General features: G+C 39.8%; 1 protein-coding gene across 5 annotated transcripts in view; it reads right to left on the bottom strand.

The window, feature by feature from the left end:
• The window catches only part of DNAJC6 (DnaJ heat shock protein family (Hsp40) member C6), a 130,537-nt gene extending 107,444 nt beyond the window's left edge, over window positions 1-23,093 (bottom strand). For 2 of the 5 annotated variants that reach the window (XM_016159149.2, XM_016159150.2), the window contains exon 1: window positions 18,766-18,908. In XM_016159149.2, coding sequence (XP_016014635.1) covers window positions 18,766-18,880 — 115 coding nt within the window. In that variant the 5' untranslated portion in view covers window positions 18,881-18,908. Of the gene's footprint in view, window positions 1-9,870; window positions 13,310-18,765; window positions 18,909-23,021 lie in introns of those variants that run through there. The other 3 variants (XM_016159152.2, XM_016159153.2, XM_016159151.2) reach the window with 2 other exon arrangements.
• Between the last annotated feature and the right edge of the window lie 1,806 nt (window positions 23,094-24,899).

Genomic DNA, 24,899 nt, shown 5'->3' with positions numbered 1-24,899 from the left:
TGAGAACTCAAAATCTAGCCTTTGAGAAGTAAAATGAATCCAGGATGACTTAATGACACACTACCAATTCCAAGCTAAGCTATATATGTATGTATCCACGTACAGGAACATGCATGTACATGTGTATCTGTGTATGCGGGTGTGTATGTATTGATACATAAATACATATAAAATACCCTCACCACATTTTCAGTAGGCCAAGTCCCGTAGAGCAGGAGGTAAGGAGGAGATATCTCCCACTGTCTCTTTCTCCTTACCATCACCACTCCACCCCAATTAAAGCAAACTGCTCCCCTGCGGCCCCCTCTTATTGGAGCCCGCTCCTTTTAATACTGATTTCCAGATTTTCCCATTTAACTCACAACAGCAGGAGTCACAGCTGGGTTCAATCTCTACACCAACACCCCCACCCCAGTTTGGAAAAAGTATTCTAAATTTAAATTATGTAGCACCAAACTAAAAATGGCTTAGAAGGAGAAATAAACATACCTTGTGCTGGGCTCTTGTTAGATTTCACAGGCACGAATCACCCCTTTTTTTCTAAGCATATGTAGTCAAATGATCCTTAGGTGATAAAATAACCACCTCCAAGTTCACATGAGAAAAAAGTGTCTGTTTTTAAATGACCATGGAAGAGTTTGAAGAGGACAGAAAAAGAGTAGGGAGTTAAGTGATGACTCATGCAAGATGCATTTGGGGTTCTGAGAATGTCACCCAGCTCTAAAGTTAGTACACGCTGGATTTTTCTTCATCCCATTTCTGAATCAACCAGTTGATTTTTCTCCATCCCATTTCTGAATCAACCAGTTAGAAACGTTAGACAAAACCAGATTAAATCAGAAGCACCAGTCCCTACTAGATGAGACACTTTCCCAACCCCCAAGTAATTTCCCCTTTCCCAACTTCAGTTTCCTCATCCCTAATCATTTTAGGGTTTGGAGGCTGAACTTTATCAGTGGTCCTCAAACTTTTTTGTCCTTGGAACTTTTTAACAATAAATTGTTAAGTTCTTTGTAAAGTTTTCAATGAAATATGATAGACATACTGAAAAGTGATCAAATCATGTGTTCAGCTCAATGAATTTTCACATACCCAATCTACCTAAAAAACCAGCAGCCAGATCAAGTAACAGATCATTATTTACCAGCACTGGAGTAGGGAAACACATCCATCTGAAAAGACTGAAAAATAGGTCCTAGTTTGTTTGTTTGAATTTAATAGAAAATGTGGGGTAACATGAAAAGTATTTTCACAATTGGATAATGCACCAATCACCTCATCACCCATTAGTTCTATGTCACAGTCGAGTAGAGCTATTTATTGCCCTGACCTAACTCCTAGAACTATCCTAGTGTATATCTGATAAGGATAGAGGGTCTAGTGCGTAAGTGCTCAAAAACTATGAGATGAATGAGTAAATGAACTGAATTTGCATTTGAGAGATTGAAGACATAGGCAGTGACATAAAGCTCATGGGTGTAACCATGGGTGCAAGCACTATACATAATCCTACATCCTTGGAAGGATGTTGAAAAAAATACCTACACATGCATAGTAAAAGTTTGGGTAAAAGCTATTGTATCAAGTTTTCTAGAATATTTTGTAACTCACTCATTCCAAGTATTTTGGAAACTTTAGAATCATAAACTTGAGAGGCGAGAGTTGACAATTCCAAATTATAAAAAAAACACAAAAGTATTAAACATTTGGATGAAGGGCCAGACTCAGGAAAATGAAAAAGTTTTTTAGTATACATATTCTCTGGAACAAAGCAACATAAATTTGTCAGCATTTCAGAGAAAATATGAGAAAAGAAGATACTGGCAAGCTTTGAATAAACAAAGAATAGTAACTAGAAATCAACCGTATATACACCCCTTATTATTTACATAAGATGTTTAAAATGTCATTGGCATCTTGTTTTTATTTTTTAACAATTCACATTAAAACACACACACACACGCACACATGCGCGCGCGCGCACACACACACACACACACACACACACAAGGTCTCACCCAAATGTCAGTTATGAGAGAGTGGATTGTAGCAAACTAACAGTTCTGCTGAGGGCAATTAGAAAAACAGATAAAATCCAAAAATATCTGTTTTAAGTACTAGGAGACCTACTGATTTGTCAGGATTTGAGAAGCCAGATCTTAGAGAGATGAGAGGCTCATGGATATAAGCCTATCTTCCTGAAAGCCCATTTCCCCCCTCCTCCCAGGGTATCTGACAATTCTTGGCAGGGGGCAAGAAGTTGAGAAGCCAGGCAGAGGGCAGCCACTAAGAGACAGAACTTATAATATTCTTAAAGGGTTGCAGAGACAAAATGTGGAATTCGGAACTGAAAAGGTACATCTTAGAGGGATTCAAAAAAGCGAGTCTGACAAGGGGCACAGAAGCCAAGGAGAAAGGAGATAAGAAAGAAAAATAAACATTTTGCAAAGTGTAGTTTTCAGCAAATTAACAGTTGTAGGAAGACAAAAACTGGATATTAGGACCTGCCAAGGGAAAACATGCCAGGCTCTCAGTCAGTACTTCGCTAGGAGTAGGATTAGGGAAACCAGAAGCAAGCCAAACTTTAAAAGTCTGCAAAATGGCCTTAATTACAGTGCCTGATTGGATTTCAGTGATCTACTTTCTATGGTGGCAAAGAGTGAGGTAAATACTCTCAGAAGGGAGATGATATCATCCAGAGCATCTTCATACACAGGGTTGGACAGGCACATGAAGAAAGGGGACCAAGAAGAAAAGCAAAAATATAAACTGACAAGTGACCTGCACATTGGTGTCATTAAATGTGGCCTTTAAAATTACTGTGCTTAATATATTTGAGGAAATAATTGACAAGATGGAATATCTATTTTTTTATATAATCTAACGAAAATTCTAAGGACCAAATTGAAACAATAAACTTTTTGCAGCAAAAAAAAGAAAATTTGAAAACTGAAAAACACAAAACAAAATCAAGAAATTAACAGATTGTGTAATAATAAATTAGGAACAGCAAAGGCAGCTGATGAGCCCTAAGAAAGCAAGAAAATAATCAAACTGAAACAGAAAAAAGGACTAAAAGTGAAGAAAATAAAGTAAATATGTGAGGTAGGGTAAAAGTTCTAACGTAAAAGTAAGAGTCCCAGAAAGACAAGAACAGAACAGAAATAATATTTGGAAAATACTAAAATTATCCAAAATATGTTCTTTAACCACAGTAAAAGTAATAAGCTAGAAATCAATAGCAAAAAGATAAGTAGAAACCTCCCAACTGCTTAGAAACTAAAAAGTACATTTCTGTATAACACGATGGGTCAAAAAAATAATCACAATGGAAATTATAGAGGATTTTAAACTAAATGATAATAAGAATATGACGAAACAAAACTTGTGGAATGCAGCTAAAGCTATGCTTAGAGGAAAATTTATACCCTTGAATGAAAGTATTTGTTAAACAAAAACCAAAAATCAAGACATAAGCTTCCATTTCAAGAAACTGGAAAAAATTTTAGAAAATTAGAACCAAAGAATGTAAAAGTAAATAATAAAGATAAAAGTAGAAATGTAAGAGATAGAAAACAAATGTATAATTTAAAAAAATCAAAACAAAGCCACGTCAAAAAAGCTACTTATTTAAAAAGATTACTAAAATTCATAAAACCTTGGCAATATACATCAAAAAACTGAGATTTACCAGTATAAAAAAGAAATGTCAACATCAGGAGTGAAAAATAAGAACAAAACCAAACAAACTATAGACATTAAAAAGATCATAAGAGAATATAAAGAAAACCTTATAACAATAAATTTGTAAATTAAGATGAAATAAACAAATTCCTAAAAAAAAAACCTCAACTTACTAATACAAAAAAAAATAGAAAAGTGGAATAAATCCATTCCTATTAAAATAAATGAATCCATATTTCAAAATTGCCCCCAACAAAATTTCCAAGCTCAAATGTTTTCTACAGCAAATTAACTCTTCCAGACATTTAAAGAATAATTCCGATGTTATAAAACTCTTTCGGAGAATAAAAAAAGAGGAAATATTTTCTAACTTGTTCTGTAAGTTCAGCAAAACCTTGATGTTAAAGCCTGGCAAAGGCAATACGACAATAAAAAATTATAGGTTAACCTCTTTTGTGAACAAAGATATTCTTCAAAAAAAAAATTAGCAAGTCAAATGTAGCAATATAAAAAAAAAAGATAACATATTATAACTAAGTTGAGTTTATTCTAGAAATGCAAGGTTGGTTTAACACTCAAAAACCAATGTAATTCATCATATTAACAGAGTAAAATAAAGCAATCAAGGATCATCACAATACAGATAAATAGTTGGTAAAACTCAGCACCTGTCCATGATAAAAACAGCACAATAGAGACAGAACATTCTTACTCTGATTTAAAAAAAAAAAAAGTCTATATGAGTCTTACATCAAATATTGTACTCAATGATAAAAGATCAATAGCTTTTCCCCTAAGATGAGGAACCAAGGTAAGGTACTCAGTCACCATTTCTATTCAACATTGTGAGAAAGAGCTTAGTGCAATAAGACAGGGATTTGAAAGAAAGAAATAACACTGTATTCACAGGAAACCAACTACCTCCACAGTAAACTGCCACCCAAAATCTAAAAACTATTAAAATCAATAAGTGAATTTATTGAAGTCATTGAAATAAGATTAACAAATAAAAATCAACCACATTTTTATATCCTAGTATCAGAAAATTAGAAAATGAAAATTTTAAGTTCCAGGTACAGTAGCAATAAAAAAAAAAAATTACCAGTGATGACATTTTTATATTATTTATAGTTCTACATCCCAGTATTTCTTCCCTTAATGAGGGCAATTTATGTTCAACTCAATCTTATAGTTCTAATTTTTTAAAGGAATCAGAAATATAGAGTTAAATATAAAAATTTCAAAAGTTTTAATGTTGGCTTAAATTCTTTTAAAATATTAAGGAGGCCAAATTAAAGTCATTGTATAAACTCTGAGCAACACAAATATACATAAATATAAAACATATTTTGTAGTTCCCTGTTTAGTATCTTAAACTGAAATTAAAGATAAAATAATCTACCTAACACAAAATTAAACAAAAAAAGATATGTAATATACCAACTATAAGAGAAATAAAAGAAAAATTAATTAAAATAAAACAATATGGATTTCAATAAATAAATGATAGAGCAAAACTATATCAGAAGTCATAATATAGTCAGACACATGTACCTGTACACGGACTGAATGAGACAGGTGTGTTGTACTGAATTGAGTCTCAAATACAAGTGGTGTCACTGTGGGTAGGTGATGCTCTGAACAAAATTAAGTACAATCTTTCCTCAATTTACACCCGCGTTTTAAATCCTGGAAATTTCAGTGCATATGTAAAACCAATTTATGTTACAGGCTCAGAAAAGTATAGAGAGTTCTCACTTACCTCTTCAGCAAAACATTTCAAAGCTGCACAAGCCATGGGATAATTCATTATGGGACGGAACGGTCTGGAACACTGCAGTACATCTAGCATTTCTGGTCTCTGCCCAGTGAGTGCTTCTAGAGCTCCTAGCATATTTCCAGTGTGTCCAGCAGGAAGTAATACCATGCCCATTTGAGAACCACTAGCATACCAAACTGTAAGCCCAGCTGTATCACATGCTAGGCCTGAAATCCAAAAATCACTCAGCCATTTACAGATCACCCCAGCCAAAATATCGTTGCCTCAATCCACCCAGTCGCAAGAACCAATAACAAAAACCCTGGAAAGAATCTGAGTTCTCCGAAAGTATCAAAGTATTCACAGTGGTTAAGAAAAAAAACACAACTTTTTTGGATTTTCTTACACTTATTTTATTTTGAGTTACAGACTAGGGGATGAACATCAGAGTCTTTTTTAATATTTAAGGCCTAAAAGTCTCGATCTGACCATATTCAAACACCCAATCAGATTCTGCAATAAATTTCGATTTAAAAAAATCAAATTCTTTCACGTACCACTAGCATAACAATGTTCCAATCCTAGTTTTACCATATTAAAATATGTTATCCGTAACTTCATTTGCTCACTAAATGTCATGTTTGCTATTTTGATATAGAAAAATAACAGAAAAAACTGAAGAGAACTATTTTTCCCTGAACTCTTACGGAAAAAAAATCCACCTAAATTTTTCAAATTCTCCACTCCTCTCCTTTCATAGCTTTGCTTCTAAACCTTGTTGCATAAAATACTCGGAGAATTTAATAAATAAAAGGGAAATCTGGAGCTGAACTTGAGTTAAAATGCCTACTCTCCAAATAAACACAATCTAGAAAATTAGTCAAAAGCTATCATTTTCTAACGTTCACATTCCTCTTTTATAATAAGTAAATTAATTCTAATGATAAATGTTAAACATTTTATTAAAAACGCTTTAATTTTGCCATGGTTGTTCCCAAGCCTTCACCTACCATGTGAGCGAATGGTTTGGGAGGTAAAATGACCTGGGTTTGAATCTTGGCTCTGCCACTTATTACCTTTGTGTCCCTGAACAAAATTTGTAATCCATTTCTTAATATGTAAAATACTCATCTTACAGTGCTGTGACAATATGTAAAGTCCCTTATAGACAGCTTTTCACACACTAGTTGTTCATTAAATAGGAGCTATGGTTGTTAGTTTTATAATTAGCTGTCATATTTACCAATACCTGCTTAATAACTCATTCAACTATTTTCTTCTTCGTGGTCTCATATATAATTTTTCTTTTCTGCCTTGCAAAGCATTTTGAGATATCCTGGGTAAATGTTATATAAAACTTCATCAGACTATCTTAAGACAAAATATAACAAAAACAGGGAAAATAAAGACATGTATTAAACCACATAAATTCAACATTTACTGAACACCAGTCATGTGTTGGTACCTTACAAAAATTCAGTTTCTCCTACCAACATCCTGGGTATTTATCTGCCCCTGTAAACCTCTCTATATTTCAACTGACTCTCTTTTTAAGTCTTTGCAAGGAGAGTTGACTTCTGAACAAATCACAACATTTTAATAGTTTTTCTGTAGTACTTTTCAGCACGAAGACTCTAATTTTTAGTATATTTATGTTTCATATTCAGGTCACCAACTGGTCTTTTGGAACCTACAAATAGCTCTCATGGTCCGGTTACCATGGTCACCCCTTATCCTCAACATGCACACATGCACCCTCACCTCACACAGTAGCACACTCAGCTCCTCTCTGTCAACACTTACCCACTTCCCAGCCCTGAAAGGATTCTCTAATCTCTAAAAAAATTAGCTTGGAGGGGGCTTGGGAGAAAACAATAATTTGTAACTTGTCTTGGGGCTTAGACCCCTTTGAAAATTTGAGGAAAACTACTGATATTCTCCTCATATAAAAACAAAAATGGCCATGCATATAAAACTGCATGTCACAGACTTGTTGAAAATCAAATTCATGAAGCAATTATTTCAGTGTTTCTCAAACTCTTTTGACTGGGATTCACAGTAAGAAATAGAACTGGACATCAATACAGCCCATACCTACATACAAAAACAAATATCTAAAACATGTTTCAGGAAGCAGTATTTACTCTTACCACATGCAATGGTTTCTGACATTTCCTATTCAATTTCATCTTTCTAAATATTTCTTGAAACTCACTAAATGATTTTCTTACCACCCACAATCTGAAGAACAGTGATCTAGTCTAACATTTCTCCATATTTGAGATAAGGAAACAGATCTAAAGATATCAAGTCATAAGTCACTAAGAAGTTTGTGGCAGAACAAGCCAGAACCTAACTACTCTGACTCCCAACGAAAGGCTTTTTCCAAAACAAAGTGAAACAATTCTAAATACCAACTCATCTCAAAAAAGCAGCTGGGGATTTTGAAGCTTAAAACATACTGATACACTGAGAAATTGAGAGTTTCAATTCCAAACCACAGTGCATACTAACCTTAACCTGAGCCTACAATTCAGGCACTTTTAACTTTTTCAAAATCATGCCCTGGGTCTAGAATGACATAGCATATAAGCGATTTTTTTTCTTTCCAAAAACCTTTTCTTCCGGCCACTGAAAACAACACAGGAAAAGCCAGCATCCTCCTTACCTTCATTTAAAATACTTTGATTACACACATAGGTTTTATTTATCCATGAGAGGCTGGCTTAAAAACAGCTGAGGATAGGCCCTCTCTCCCCTTACCAGGCCTATGCACAGCTGTTTTTTTTCTTCTAAGGCTGCTTAAATAAAATTACACATCAAAACCACGTAGATCAATACGTGGATATGAATGATCCAGAACCTATTAGATGTTACTACCAACCCCCAGCTACCCTGGCCCCTTTTAAGGCCTCAATTGTAGACAGTGGGGTGGCTTCAGAGCCTTCATTACAAACAGCTTGAAAAGTGGATATACCAGTCTCCCCACTGGCATCGGGATGGGTGGTTTATTTGGTTTTGTTGTTTTCTTTTCTTTTCTTTAATGTGGAATAAACATCATTGCACATCACAAGGTGGGAATCCTATGAGAAGCTAGAGAGAGCGGCTGGGGACTGGTCTGGAGAAGGCCCAGCAAGCGGCCCTGCGCACAGATCAGAGGCGGCTTGGGGCCTGCGTCGTTGCACAGATCACTCACACAACTTCACTCGGGCGTGAGCAACCTGGCCGCGCGCTGCGTGCCGGCCTCCACCTGCGCGCCCAAGCCCTGGTGCCCAAGGGCAAAGTGCTGGGCCCTCCCTAACGCAGAGCACCCAGGGAATACCGGGTGGGGTGCAAACTGATGCGCAGCGGCTCCAGGGCGAGAGCCATGAAAGCGCGCGGAGAAAGGGGGGAGGGGTCAAGCAAACACTAAAATTAGCGCTCAGGAAGCAGCGGCGAGGCCCGGAGGCGCGGAGATGGCGTCCTCTGCCCGGGCGGCCGCCCCGAGCTTTCCCTGGGAGCCTCTACCCTCCCCTACTCAAGCCTGCCTTCGGCCCCAGACCAGGCGCTAGACCAACGCGGCAGGAATGAAGGGCTCCCTGCTGGAAACAGGATCTGGGAACACGTGTAGCCTCCCGAGACCTTGGGGTCTATCGCTCCTCCCCCAACTGCGGCAGAAAAATGTTACGGAGCCTCCGAATTGAAAACCTCAGAATCCTTGTGGTTGAACTTAAAATTTGATTGACTGGTCTTCAGTGAGCCCTTTCCTTTCCTGAGTTTTCATTTAAATCTGTTTCGCTCCTCCAACATACCTCCAACGGAATTAGAGTGATGGGGCGGGAGGGTGTTGATGTATCAGGAATCTAGGGGGTGGAGGCTGACGGAATTGGGGGAGTTTGCATCCGAATCTCTCTGCAAGATAAACCGTCTGAAGGTCAGTGACGGCTCCCCACTGAGTCTTCCTGCAAAGATTAATGTTCATTAAGGGATTCTCAGTCAACGCTTTTCTTTTTCTTCTTCTTTTTTTATTTAGTCAACGCTGTTCTTGAGAACATAAACTCATAGTCCGAAGTCTATCAGATATTCCAATTCCAATAATGCACTGAAAACCTACATATTAAACTACTGTGAACACTCCTAACATAAAATTACCAAAATCCTGGTAGCTATCAGGAAATCTGAAATGGAAATATTTGTTACTCAGCCAAGATTAAGTGAAAACAAAAATATGGTTATATTTAGTAGTACAAAAAATGGAAAGTTGAATGATATAGTATTTGGAAACCATGCCAATCATTTTAAAAGTCATGTCTATTACATAACTAGAATTTTTAAATAATATGTATACAGTAATCCTTAATCAGTCATTAACATAAAGTAAATATGTCCGCAGAGTGCCATCTCATCCCTAGACTCTTTCAGCCTCCCCTCTGCAGTCGGCCCCTTACCTTTATTTTCAGAATCTTTCATTCTCTCCTTCCTCCCTCTGCTGCAAATGAGCAGGAAAGTCCGGCTGATTCTGCAACCCTGACTGGATTTGTCATTCACAGACAGTCAGCGGTCTCAGGGGGCAAAGTCCCTCAACAGAGGTGCACTGGGGCTCTGATAATTGCATGCAAGTCAGTGTGCGGGGTTATAATTTTGCTTATGCTGGAGCGGAAAGGATAGGATGAAGGCAGACGTAAACACAAATTCCAAAACATGGCATGGACCTGGATCTGGAGCTTAGGCATGTCTTTCCTTCCCTTAGGTTAGGGAACCAACTGTTTAGCACCTCCTTGTCTCTGGACAGATTTGGTTCAAGTTGAAAGGGGAATGTCTATACCATGCCCCAGGCTTGTTTTCAAATGGAGACCTTAACCTTGGAGAATTTAAGACCCCTGTGCTTTGTTTCCTCTTACATATTCATTCCAACATTTCTTTTACCTCTCTGTGGCCCAGGCTCTATGCTAAGAACTGGGGACACAACAGTGAAGGGGACCAGCCTCAGCTCTCAAACTTCCCCCAGACAATACAGAGCCATACACAACAACACAATGACCTGTGATTGCTGCATGGACACAGTTTACTGAACCCATTTCATCCAGGGGTAAGTCGATACTCAAGGAGGCTTTAGTGATTAGTTTTAAGCCAATGAGTGGCTGAGTCAGAAATGGGTATGAGGAAACCAGACCATGAGACCCCTTTCTGAGAGGACATGGAAGATTTGAGTAAATCTTTCAATCATCCAATTCGAGTTTACTTTCAATCATTACATGACTCAGATTCCTCCCTACCTCCCTCACACGACATTTGTGCCATATTTGTTAAGGATTCAGGAGTGCAGAAAACAGACCAAGTCCCTGTCCTCGTGGCTGTTACATTCCAGTAGGAGGATTCAGACAGACAATCAACTGACAAATATAAACACATAGTAAATGTCAATGAATGATGTGAAGAAAAATAAAGCACGTTTATGAGACAACAGAGGTGCCATTATTGATACTGTGGCCAAAGGAGGTGATTTTTAACTTATTTTATGGAAAATTGGCCAGAATCACTACAGTACTTTCCAAACATTTTCACTCTGAAGTTGTTTTTTAAGTCCGGAACTCTCACAAACTCCTCTGCTGCAAGTGTACCCACTGATGAGTGGTGTTTGTTCACTCATTATACAGACTGCTAAACTGATATCCAAAAAGATTAACTGACCCAACCCAGGACCTCACTAAATTGGGAAATGAGCAACAAAATAAATACATCTACCTATTGCTCTCATTCCTAGAAATTGCTGGGTTACATATAATATTGACATGGAAAATCTGCCGGAGTAGAAGTTGAGACAAGAGGATCAAAGACCTATCACTATCAGTATTGACTGGTGTAGAGCAGGTGACTTAGCCTCTCTGGCACTAGTTTCCTCATCTGTAAAGTGGGGCTAATCATATCTGCCTTGTATATGTACTGAGCTGTTCAGAAGATCAAAAGGAGAATAGATGTAGTGCTTTGTAAAAAGCACCATATAAATGTAAAGTACAATTATCTACATGCTTAGGCACATTTAAGAGAACTAATTGCTAGTTAGTGTTCACTGCCCAAGAGTCAAATACAGCTATAGAGTAAAAGCTGTCATGGCCACTAGGGGTCCTGGAGTTGACTTCTAGCTGCCACAATTTAAAGAAATTTTAAATATTTGGTTTTTTTTCCCATCTTTCCTTGGCAGTGGGTAATACCTCTCTGCTCCTCTTTGACAATGCAAGAGCAATGAGAGAAATCCGCCTTCATTAGAACTCCTCACTGGCTACCAAATTAGCTACGTTGGGCCATAAATCATGTCAAAGAAACAGGCATCTCTATTTCCAAGGACCAAGTCCAGGAGAGCCAAAATGTGCTTGTAGGAGCACCTCTAGAGGCTGAGGGAAGAGGTGATGGTGAGACTCCACCATTCATGCACTCTTTCATTCAATAAATAGTCGTCATGTCACGCGCTGCTCTGAACACTGGGAATGGCACAGAGCTGAACAAAACATTTTCTGTCCTGAAAGAGCTATGGCCTCAGGGCAAGCGGGTTCCACAAGGTACACTGATTTGCTGAATTAGGCAGAGGAATGCTAAGGCCTGGTCCTGCACAGTGGGGCAGGCACTCTGAAGCAGGACAGACTGCGTTCAAACATGGGCTCTGCCATTTACTGACCCTTAGAATAAGTTGGGACAAGTTCTTGCACTTCACTAAGTCTCCATTTCCTGATGGAAATAAGAAGCGTACCTACCTCCTAGGGTTGGGTGAGGCGCAAACAAGTTACTGCATGTAAAGTACACAGCGCACAGCCTGATACATAAAGTAAGGGCTCCATAAATGCCATAAGACTAATATTAGTACCGTGTGATCTAGGTCAAGTTTACCCCCCTGTGCCTCAGTTTCCTCATAAAATGCAGAAAATAATAACTAGCCTGTAGGGCTATTGTGAGAATTACACATCAGGAATAATATAAAGCCCTTGGTATAAAGAAGTAACTCACTCCCTACCAGCCTCGCTCCAGGCCCTTTTTAATCAAGTAGGTTCCCAAGGAAAAAGACTATGAGAATGAGAGGAGTGAGGAAATGGGAGAAGGGTTGTCAATTACATTAAAAAGGAAGTAATTTTTATTTGAGAGCGTGATCATTTCTATGAGTGTCTGCATTTTACCTAACATTGCAAATTACAAACAAGAACGTTGGAAGAACTGCACGATGAACTTCATTTTCGAGTACATTCTGCTATCTTTGCTTTATTGCAAATCTGTTCATCTCTCCACCCTCACTTGATAGTTTATTTTTAAAATTAAGAAGAAATAAGTTTGAAGACCTCTTCAAATAAAAAGAGCCTTTACTTTTCCTCCTGACATAATATTTATAGAAGCCTTAGACCTTCTAATTCTGTGGCCACTTCGAGCAGGGTCAGGTGAATTTTCAGCAGCTTTGTCTTGCCCCACAGTAAACCCTAAGGCCACACCTACCTAAAGGACAAGGATGGACTCAAGCATTGGAGCTTTCCAGAACAAGGCAGTGTCTCTGGCATACCCCACACTTCAAATAAATTTGTACCAAGAACCATTATAAACATCCACGAACAGAAATGATGCTCCATCTTAGTAACTGGGTTTACAGAAAGCTTCAGGCAGGCTCCTCTGACAACCAAGTCCCTTCACAGCTCTGCACAGTCCTTGTCTTGTTAGATGCCACTTCTGAGTCACTAGACTGGTGAGTCATGCCCAGTAAGAGAGGCCATTTTGAGAGCAAAACCAAAGAGAATTTTCAGGAACAATGAGTGGGACCCTAAACTGAAAAACAATCAGGCTTTTTATTGTCCAGCAAAACAAAAATGAAAGGAAAAAAAAAAAAAAACTGCTGTAATAGTGGGTTAAACTTCCCAGCTGTAAATTTTACTCTGATGAAAAATTGGGGCGGGGGCGGGGGGGGGGGGAAGCGTATACATTCCCTTGGAAATTTGAGAGCAAAATAAACTACGAGGCTATGTCTCAAATTAGGCAGACTAATTACCTTTCAACCGCTTGCCTGGAACCTCTTCTAGCTTATTTCTCCATTCCCAAAACATGTCAGGGTGGGGTGACAGAGGATAACGTCACCTAAACCACCACACTGGGTCTTCCTCCATCCAGCCAAGCCTCTGTCTGGTTTGCTCAGAGCATCCAAGCGGCCGTGAGATAGAGAGAAAAACACTGCCTACTGGGGGATGGAGATTTGTGATTATGGTCACCGCAGAAGAAGGCAGCACGACTCTAAGGAAAGCTGGGTAGGCTCTCATGAAGCCAGGCCACAGGCAAGGGAAAGAGAATTCACACATGAAACACCTACTCTGTGCCACGCAATCTTCTTGTTCTCATCATCGTACATTGAGAACTTATTATTTATTCTTTAAAGCAAGGACTTTCACAGCATACTGCCTAGGTTTGCATTCCAGCTAGTTACTAGCTGTGTAAATTTGGAAATGTTACTTAACCTCTCTGTACCTTGGTTTTCTCATTTGTAAAATGGAGACTGTAAAACATGATTATTGTAAGAATTAAATAAAATTTGTACAGGTTTAGGACAGTGGCTGGCACACAGTAAGCAATGCGTACATGTTAACTCTTACCATTCCATCTTTTTAGATAAGAAAAATAAAGCAGAAAAAAGTAAGATGACTTTCCAAAGGACACATAGCTAAAAAGTAGCAAAGCTAGGGTACTTGCTGTCATTTATTTCTCACAAGAACCTCAGAAGAAGAAATCATCTTCCTTTTAAGGATGAGAGCTTGGAAGCCCAAGAGAAGCCTAGTAACTTGCTCACATCGGAAGCTGGTAAATGGGAGAGTTAAGATTTAAAAACCACATCTGATGACTTTAAAGCCTTGCACATCTCACTGGGCCAGTGGGTCTCAAACTTGAGCACACGTCAGAATTACTGCAGGGCTTGTTAAAACACAAGTTGCTGGGCCCCATCTCCAGAGTTTCTGATTTGGTAGCTCTCAGGTGGGGCCAAAATTTTACATTTCTAACCAGTTCCTGGGGGTGAGGATGTTGCTGGTCCAGAGACCATGCTGGGAGAACTACTGCTCTACAATCATGTACCTGTAGGCAGAACAGGTGATAGGAGAAGGAACAGTGCCTAAAGATTGTCGGTCAACCAGGATTTCCCACACTGGCAATGCCAGTTACTTCAAGAGCTTAGAAAATATACCTTGTATTTTACATAGTCTTTCATATTTATAATCTCATTTGATCTTTCCAATATCCCTGGGTAGTGATCATTAGTTCTATAGTTCTATTTAGTGTGATTTGTTTTTAGGGGCAAATGGTTAGAAAATGGTAGTAAGGGATGAAACCACAGATTGCCTGGCAAGTGTTCCGCCTTTTCCTGGAAAGCATTATCTGCTGCTGGAGACTGACTGTCATTCCAATCTCTGTCCTCCCAGGGAACATCGCAGCTCAAGGAGGGCTCTGCACCACAACAGGGTTTGGAGGAGGTCGTTTCTAAAGGGAGGAAATCAGGACCTGTTTTCCTTAGTAGACCTTGTTTGTATCAAGGGCTACTAAGCAAGTCTACTGCTCACGAAATGTGTCCATCGGCTGTTTGTTCCCTTTTCTGTAACCTTAAGGCTTTGGTAGCTAACTAAAGTATGAATCTTTAAAAAGGATGGAAGCATGTGGGGGTTCGTTTCCACTGGGCACTGCTTGTTCATATTCCCAGTTAGAACTACTCGTATGGTTATGTATATTTTTTAAAAGTTGTTTGGACATATAAGCCAACAAATGATTAGCATCCAGAATATTTAAAGAACTCTTACAAATGATAAGAAAAAGATAAACCACCAAATTTAAAAAATGGGAAAAGACATCAACAGGTATTTCAGGGAGGATCATGCATGGCTGATATCCACGTGAAAAATCTTCAGCTTCATTATTTATCAAGAAAATTTAGTATAAAACAACCCTGCAGTACTGTTTTATGCCCATCAAATTAGGAAGCATTAAAAAGCCTGACAATACTGAGTATTAGCAAGGTAATAAGGAATCAGGAATCTCATACATTACTAGTGGGAACTAAATTAGCTCAAATACACTGAAGTCAACTTAGGAACATCTTTCAAAATTAAAGATACATATACCTTTTAACCCAATAACTGTCCTCTTAGGGATTTATCTTATACTTATAGTAACAGGTGGTCAGACTATAAATTTCAGACTTGTTCTCTTTGGCGATATATGTATCTCCTAAAGAATTCATTCATTACAAACATATTTCTTGAATGTCTGCTATGTTCATGACACAGTGTTAGACTGAAAAGATCCCAGGAGTCCCCGGAAGGTATGCAGCCTTCTAATGAAAAAGGTGGGTGAAAGGATGGTGATGTGGAAGGCCTTCTGGTTGGTCCAGAAGAGATGGCTGCCCTGCAGGAGCTTCCAGCAATGGTGTTTTCCCTAAGTCACTGACCTTCCACCCTCATGGTATAATATTTAGGGTATGACCAAATGGTAAAATATCTGGACTAATATTAATAAAAGTAACAACCATTGTCTTGTGAGCCACTACATCCCAGGCACTTTATATATATTAATTCATTTAATCGTCACAGTAACATTATAACATAGGAATTATCTGTATTTTACATACACTATATAAATAAGCTTTAGAAAGATTTAGCACCCTGCTCAAGATCACACAGCTTATTAGTGTCACTTATTAGTGGCAGATTCAAATCATAGTCTGTCTGACACCAAAGCATGTGCTTCTAGATGACCAAAGTGATGCTGACATCCTCATGAGAAGTTCAGGCTACCTTTTTTTAAAAAGCAATAAAATTGGAATAAGGATTTCTTCCATTGCATGACGTTTATTAATTTTACTTCTTCCCTCCATGAGTAGATACTGGAACATGTCTATTTTGTGCAGGGAGACATGGCAGAAAGGGTGCTGTATGGGTACTCAGGCCTGAGTCTGCCACTCACCAGTCATACGACCTCCTGCAAGTCACTGTCTCGCCCTTCATCTTCCTTATCTGTAAATGGGGAAAATAAATACCATCTTCCCTCCCTCCTTTCCAAGAGTGTTGTCAAGATCTAGACATGATCCTGTAGTTGACTTATTCTGTAAACTGTAAAGTATCATGTAACATAAGACATTATGATGACCTTATCCCCAGGTTGTGCAGGGGAAGTAGAGAAATGTAGAGGGCAGCCAATATCCTAAGAAGAGAGGTGTGGCATGGCAATGGATGAACTCTAGGAAAGGAGCAGAGAAGAGAGGAGAGGATGGCTATGTATGCAATACAGAACTGGTTTTAAAAACTATAAAATTAGGAAATTTAGTCTAGCCCAATTGAATGCAGTGCATTTACTCTTCTTTTGTAAACATTCACACAATACCTGGAATTACACTAGACATGTAATTATCACTCAAGGAATATTTGTTGCAATTTTCAACCTATTCAACTGTTCAAGCAAGCTAAAGAAACAAGATGGTCAGCCTTCAGCCCTACTAAGTTTCAGCAACAGTTCTTGATGCTAGTGGGGAAGGAATTTAATTAGTGCATTGACAAATAGTAATTCCACATCCTTGGAAAAAGCCAACAAGAGGACAATGCCAAGACAGAGTCTCCGTAACTACCAACAACAGAAAAACTTGTTTCTAAAGCAGTAAACAAATATTTGAAAAGTAATTATTGTTGCTCTTTGTCAAATTGATTTTCGGAATGCTTACTATGTGCCAGCACTGTATAATTATTAACTCATTAATTCATTTAATCTTTAAAACATCTCTAGGGTAGGAGGGTAATGACTATATCAACATCAGGGCCCTAGTGAATCTAGCTTCTGTCCTGGAGCAGGTCGGCCATTTTAGAAATCAAGGCCTGTCAGATTCTCAGAAGAAGACTCCTCAGATGATGGAAACAGATGAAAGGACAAGATAGGACACACAGACACACACACACACACACACACACACACACACACAAACCAGTATCTGCAAAGTTCCAAACACTGACTTAGCCTAGTGGAGATGCAAAAATGACGCAGATGAGAACCTGCCAATGTGGAATCTATAATACCAGGTGAACAGCAACAAATCCCTCTGAATGATGAGATACTAAAAGAGAGGTTACAGGTGGCAGGAACCCCAGGAAAGGCTTCACGGCAGAGATGACATTTGTACTAGTCTTGGTGGATGGGTAGGAACTGGCCAGGCTGAGAGATGAAGGCATGACCATTGCAGATAGAAAGAAGGCAGTGAGCCAGCAGATCATGCCATGTCCCTGCTTAGAACACTTTAATGGCTTCCCAGCCGCTGAGCATAAAATCCAAATTCCTCACCACGGCCTACCCAGACCTTCACCGAGGCCCTGCTTCCCTTACTTTCCCCCTACTAAGCTCAGCCACGCTGGAAACCTGTCCACTTGTTACTCTCTCTGGCAAGAATGCTCTCCCAGCTCCATGCTGGAGTAACTCTTAATCAGACCTCAGATCTCATTACATTACATGGCCTCAGAAAGCCCTTCCCTGTTCATCTGCCATGTAAACTAGGGCCCCCTGTCTTGTCCTCTCCCAGCAGACTGATTCCTTCTAAGTACACATAGCAATTTCTAATGGGGATTTTTACCTGTTTTATATGTGTAAAGTCTCTTTCTTCCTCTAGAAGTAGTTTCATGACTATCTTGTTCACTCCAAGCCCTGGCACACAGAAGGGCTGGATAAAAATTGTGAATGAATGAATGGAGTGAGTCAGTGTCAGAATAAATGTCAGTTAAGGCCCTGGTGAGGGCAGGGTGGAAACGTGTTTGGGAAATAGTTTTTGGCTAAGTTTAGGAGATAACAGGGAACCACTCCAAACAGGTTGGAAAGGGGGAGGGTCCGATGCGGAGGTAGTAATGGGTTCCGATTCATTTCCCTAATGGGTGCTGCATTGCAGGTGCCTGCCAGGTGTTGGGGAGGAGAATGCAAATCTGAGTAAGACTGTGTCCCTGAGGCACCCTGGACTCCTTCTGTCCAGAGCCAAACGAGCAGACAGGGACTTTTGCGGGGAAATAAAGCAGCAACCACCAGCGCCAACGGGAGACGCTTATGGGGCCCGAGGGGTGGAAAAAGAGGGGATTGTGCCGAGACTGGCCCCTGCGTTTGGAGGAGCGACCCCAGTGAAGCTCTGGAGCTGCTTTTCTTCCCGTGGCCAAGGGTCAAGATGCAGGGTCGCCCACGCTGGGCTGGACCTCCAGGCCGCGCCACCCCCGCCCGTGGGTCGCGTGGCCGGAGAACTCGGCCCGAGATGCCGCAGTCGGAGCCCGGCGCCGGCCGCGCGCAGTAACAGGTCCCCCGGCCGCGCCCACACTCACCCTGAGCCGCCTTGGGAGCCGAGCGCGTCCTCCACAGCCGCCGGGTGGCCTTCCACGGCCGCAGAGAAGAAAACAGCCTCCGGCTCTTCTTGCCGCCCTTCTCAGTTGCTCCCATCTGTGCGCCCGCGCCCCTCCCCCGCCGCCGCCCGAGGGTCGCCTCCTGCCTCCCCCGCCGCCGCGCGTCTGCCAGGTGCCAGGCAGTCGCCGGGGTAGACGCGGCCGCCGGGGGAGGAGCTTGCGGCCGGGGAGGGGGGAAGGGGAGGAAAGCAGGGGAGGGAAGAGGGGAGGTGGGGACAGCTGCTCTGGCGGCGCCCGCCTGGGCGCGGCCGGGCCCAGGCGTGGGTGCCAGTGTGATGAGCTAGCCCGAGAAACGCTTAGCGCCAGGCAGCTCTACAGGTAAATGCTTTAGCCGTTCCTCCTTCGCTCAGGAGGTGTCGATGGAGTCCCCAGGTACTCCTAGGCATCATTAATTAACAGAAAAATCCCAAGGGGTGTGCACTTGATTTTGTTCCCAAATCACAAGGATGAAATGGAAGCTCCAAGAGGTTAAGTGATCTGCCCAGAGATCACAGAGATGCTAAATGGTACCGATTCCCAATTCCTGGGCTCTGACTATATTTTTTCGTGTCTTACTACTGCCTCAGAATGACCCCACATTATGTTAGTTTTGTGTTTGTTTATTTGAGTCTGGCTGATATTTCTATATTCCTCATACAACAGGTCACGATCACTCGGGATTTTTTGGGAACCTACATACATGCCATTAAACCTCACAGCACCTCTGGGAGGCATTTTCCCATTTTCCAGATGAGGAAACCAGTGGCAGAGCTGAGGTTGCCTCCACTCCCATCATTTTGTCTCTGTCCTGATTTTGCTTGCAATTGGGAGAGTCTGAGAGGAAGATCAAAACCAAGGTTTCTTAACGCTGCCTAGCTGCAGTAATAACAGCTCGTGTTTGTGGGGCGCTTTTCATGTGCCAGATTTTACACACGTTGCCTTATTTAACTCTCCCAATAATACTCATGGGAGAAAAAATGTTAATATCCATACTTAATAAATGGAGGACACTGATCATTAGAGAAGTCAGAGTACACATGTAAAAACCTGTGAAGGTTATATATTAGGTTGAATCATGAAATTGCCATTTTTGTAAGCCCAAACAAATATTATACAATAGCTTCACCAGATGATCAAAATTAAAAATCACCACTGTAGGGAGATGAAAATCCAGTACCCCCAGATGTGTTACACCAAGAAAGACACCTCACCTTTGTAATATTTTGGTCAAGAATGTACCAGCTGAATCTAATAATAAGGAAATTCAAGATAAACTCAAAATGAGGGCAGAGCTATTAGAGGGGATATTGTGTTGCTCGAAAGTGTCAATGGCATAAAAGATAAAGAAAGGCTGTGGAGATGTTCTAGACTAAAGGAGGATAAAGAGACATGGCAACTAAATGTAATGCCTGACCCTAGACTGGATCCTGGGTTGGAATTTTTTTTTAAAACTTTAAAGGACATTCATTACTGGGTCAATTTTCAAAAAAAAAAAATGAATATAGATAATAGATTAGATATGAGTGTTTATAAATGATAAATTTATTGGAGTTGATAACTATATTGTGGTTATGAAGAAAATATCTCTATTTTTAGGAAGTATTTATTAAGGAATTTAGGAATAAAGGCCCATGATGCATTTAACTTAGCTTTAAGTTGTTTAGTAAAAAAGGATATGTGTGTGTGTAGGGTCGAATGATAAAGAAATACAGTAAAATGTAAATAATAGGTGAATCTAGATAAAGAATATGCTTTGTACTGTTTTTATTCTTGCAACTTTTCTGTAAGTTTGAAGTTTATTCCCAAGTAAAATGATAAAATATTTAAGTTCTATTAAAAAAAAGAAAATAAAGTGGTAAAAATCGCTCTACTTGCTATTAAAGCCTACTATAAAGCTATAGTTATCAAAACAGTATGGTGTTGTCAGAGACATAAACACGAAAATCAATGAAACAGAATAAAGAACCCAGAAATAGACCCACATAAATATGCCCAACTTGTTTTTGACAAAGATGTAAAAGCAATCCAATGGAGGAGAGATAGCTTTTTCAGCAAATGATGCTAGACCTATTGGATATCCATTGGCAAAAAAAATGAACCTCGACCTAAGTCTCACACTTTCATACAAAAATCAAGTCAAAACGATTGCAGACTTAAATGTAAAAGGTTTTGGGTGGGGGGGAATAGTAGAAAATCTAGAATCTAGAGCTATGCAAAGAGTTCTTAGACCTGTTCCCAAAAACACAATCCATAAGAGAAAAAAAAACTGATAAATTAGACCTTATCTACATTAAATACTTTTGCTCGGTGAAAGACCCTGTGAATGGATGAAAATACAAACTACAAATTGGGCCAAAAACACTTGCAAACCACACATCCAACAAAGGACTAGTATTTATAATATGTAAAGAACTCAAAACTCAACATTAAAAAACAAACAATCCAATTAGAAAATATACAAAAGACATGAACAGATACTCCACTGAAGGGGATATACAGATGGCAAATAAGCACATGAGAAAATATTCAGCATCATCAGCCACTAAGGAAATACAAATTAAAACTATAATGAAATATCACCATATACCTATCAGAATGGCTAATATGAAAAATAGTGACAACACCAATATGCTGGCAAGGATGGAGAGAGAGAGAGAGAGAGAGAGAGAGAGATTGAGAGAGAAATTGGATCGCTCATGCATTGCTGGTATGAGCGATGGTACAGCCACTCTGGAAGAGTTTAGCAGTTTCTTATAGAACTAACCATGTAACTACAATAAGACCAGCAATTGCATTCTTGGGTACTTATCCCAGAACAAAAAGAAAACTTATATACACACAAAAAATATACACAAATGTTCATAGCAGCTTTGTTCGTGAGAGTCCAAAACTGGAAACAACCCAGATGTCCTTTAATGAGTGAATGGTTAAACAAGCAGTGATGCATTCACGAATGGAATACTACTCAGCCATTAAAAAAGTAACAAACCTTTGACACAGGCAACAAACTATATGCATCTCCAGGGAATTATGTGAATAAAAAAAAAAAAGCCAATCCCAAACATTGTATATAGCATTCTTGAAATGGCAAAATTATAAAAATAGAGGATAAAATTATTAAAATATCAGGTGGGAGGGAGCTAGATATGGCTATGAGAGGACAACAGGAAGGATTCTGTGGTGATGGAACTGTTCTGTGTCTTGACTGTATCAATGTCAATATACTGATTGTGATATTAGACTATAGTTTTGCACATTGTTACCATTATGGGAAAATTAGCAAAAATGTACATGGAATCACTCTATATTATTTTTTTGCAATGGCATGTAAATTTATAATTATTTTAAAAATTAAAATATTAACTTTTTTAAAAGTCACATATCTATAATTTTGTATAGTTCACTCCAATATCTAAAACATGGTTGAGCTAAGATTTAACCTAGACCCATAACTTCATGGCTACACTACCTTTCTCATGGCCCCTGGCTCACTGTGGGAGGCCAAGGATCATCTGCCAGGTCTCAGGGAGGAGGTATGGAGGACTCGAAAACAGAGATCTAGGTCAATCAGGGAGGGCTAAATTATCCTCCTGTTTGGAATGGTCTAGATAAGTGACTCTCTAAAAGTAAGTATGGGACAGCCCTATTTTATTCTTTCTCTAATCCAGAAAAATATGAAGGTGTAAATATGAAATAAAGAAGAGTTGTGACAGAGACTGGGAAGAGGGTGGAAATTGTCTTTCTCTCTGTCAGCAGCAAGCTGAATTTTCTTTTATACCAACCTTTATTCTTTAAGGCATCCAGACTAAAGTCTGAAAAATAGACCCTTAGAAGAAATAACCTAATCAACAATGCTACCCAGAAATAGCTGTCACATACCACCAACTAATACCCTAGACAAGGGCTGTCCTCTGTTCCTGGGACTTCTTATTTGTCTTTGGGGTTAGGATACCTGGAATCTTGTCCTGGTTACACAAACCACCTGTGAAATATTGGTTCTGTCCCTTCCTCTCCCGGCTTACTACTTTAATCACCACCACCACCTCCACTTACATTAATGGAGGAGATTTAAAAAATATGACATAGAAGTCTTTTTCCAAAGTCTCCTACCATCCTTCCCTGTATGTCCTGACTCCCTAACTGGTTCTGGAATACTGCTAAATGTTAGTAGCTCCATTAGGCCTGGCTTAGAGACTCACCTTTTCTTCCATTGTCATGATACATCCAGTGGATCAGAGTACCTCCTTGGAGGGCCCACTTGCTCACTACTTAGACTTCACTAGTCAGGGCAGGATGAGAAAAACATTCTTTGGCTTGCCCTTTTAGTCCAAACATCATGTGATTTCATGGCACTTCTCCAACCTGGAGCTATAACAAGGCCAGAAGTCTCTGGCTCCCACAGTCATGGCTTGCTCCAGGCAGATCCAGCAGTCCCTGGTGCCCATGGGAAAAGAATGAAGCCTGAGAGATCTTCCACCCAAGCAGAAATACCCAAGTGCCCTCGGGCACATCTACGAGCACTAGCAACGAGGAATTTCTTTTCAAATGTCAAAAATGGAAACAAATAAGCCCACTTATTTGTCTATGTGGCTCACTGGACTTAGGAGAAAAATAAAAAGAAAAAATACTTTGAATTTCATTCGTGTCATTGTGCTTATGAAGTTGAGTCCAGAAATATGAAACAGTCTTCAAAAGTGAATGAGATACAAGATTCTCTTGTGCATGTGTGTGTGCGTGTGTGTGTGTGTGTGTGTGTATGTGTGAGAGAGAGAGAGAGAGGGGAGAGGAGAGGGGGCTAACAGAGTTTTCAGCTATGCAGAGCTGAGTGGAATCCTGGCTCTGCCATTTACTAACTGTGATCTTACTCAGTTTGCCTAACTTCTCCCAGTCTCAGTTTCCCCATCTGTAAAATGAAGATAGTAAATAATACCTACCTCACAGGGTTGTGATAAGATTTACTATTATATGTAAAGTACTGAATAGGTTCAATAAATGGTAGATTATTATAATACTATGTCCATTTAGAGAGACAATTACAGATAAAAAAACAATGGCACCTTCTTCTGCAATGAGTGTGTGTGTGTGTGTGTGTGTGTGCGCGCGCGCGTGTGTGTGTGTCCAAAGAGAGAGAAATTGAAGTCTTGATTTTTGGTGAAGGCGATACCCTTCAAACTTCATAATTTAACTCTGAGGGGTCCTGTTATCTACCCTCCCTTAGAGAGAGTTCCGGAATATAAACTGCACTGCACAAACTAGAGGCATCTGGAGTGCTTTTGGAACCAACGGTGTTGTTTTGTTATCCCAGTGGCAATGCCAGTAGGACTATTACTAGTGCAGAAAGCAATTAAGGGCAGTCTCCACTTTTAACTTTTTAATCGGAAGTTCTCCAAATTTGCAAGATTTAGCTAAAGTTAAGTTTAAAGAGCAATATCTACAGAAAGCCTCCTAACCATGAATCTTCCAGCAGTGGTTACTAGTGTGAGAGGAGAGAAAATTGCTCATGTAAAATATTTTCAGGGCATCTAAGAGATCTGTTTCAATTATCTATTGATGCATAACAAATCACTCCCAAATCTAATGGCTTGAAACAACAACAATCATTTGTTGGCAAATGATTTTGCAGTTTAGACAGGGCTCAGAGGGGACAGCAATTTCTCCTCCACATGATGTCAGCTGGGGTTGCTCAGGGCTTGAAGATCCACTTCTAAGATGGCTCACTCACGTAGCTCACAAGACAGTGTTGGCTGTCAGCTGGGAGCTCAGCCAACAGCCTTGATTATTGTTCACATGGTAGCTGGGGTCCAAAAGGGAAGAAACTCAAACTGCCAGGCTTCTTAAAGCCCTGGCCCAAAAGTCCCCAGATGCCTTAGCTACAAAGTCCCCAGAAAGTACTTCCTGCATGTGCTATTGGTCAAATCAGTCATAGGCTCAACTGTTCAAGAGAGGGCTCATAAGATTCACCTTTGAATGGGAGGAGTAACATGCACATACTAGGGCAGAATCATTCAAAATTGTCTTCAGGGACTAGCTAGCACAGGCCCCAACCAGCCAAAGAATAACCCCAACCAGCAGTAGTG

Source organism: Rousettus aegyptiacus, unplaced genomic scaffold (assembly GCF_014176215.1).
Source record: "Rousettus aegyptiacus isolate mRouAeg1 unplaced genomic scaffold, mRouAeg1.p scaffold_m13_p_1, whole genome shotgun sequence".
Taxonomy (NCBI): Eukaryota; Metazoa; Chordata; class Mammalia; order Chiroptera; family Pteropodidae; genus Rousettus; species Rousettus aegyptiacus.
Note: the sequence above shows the minus strand (reverse complement) of the source record. Positions and strands in the feature narration are given on the sequence as shown.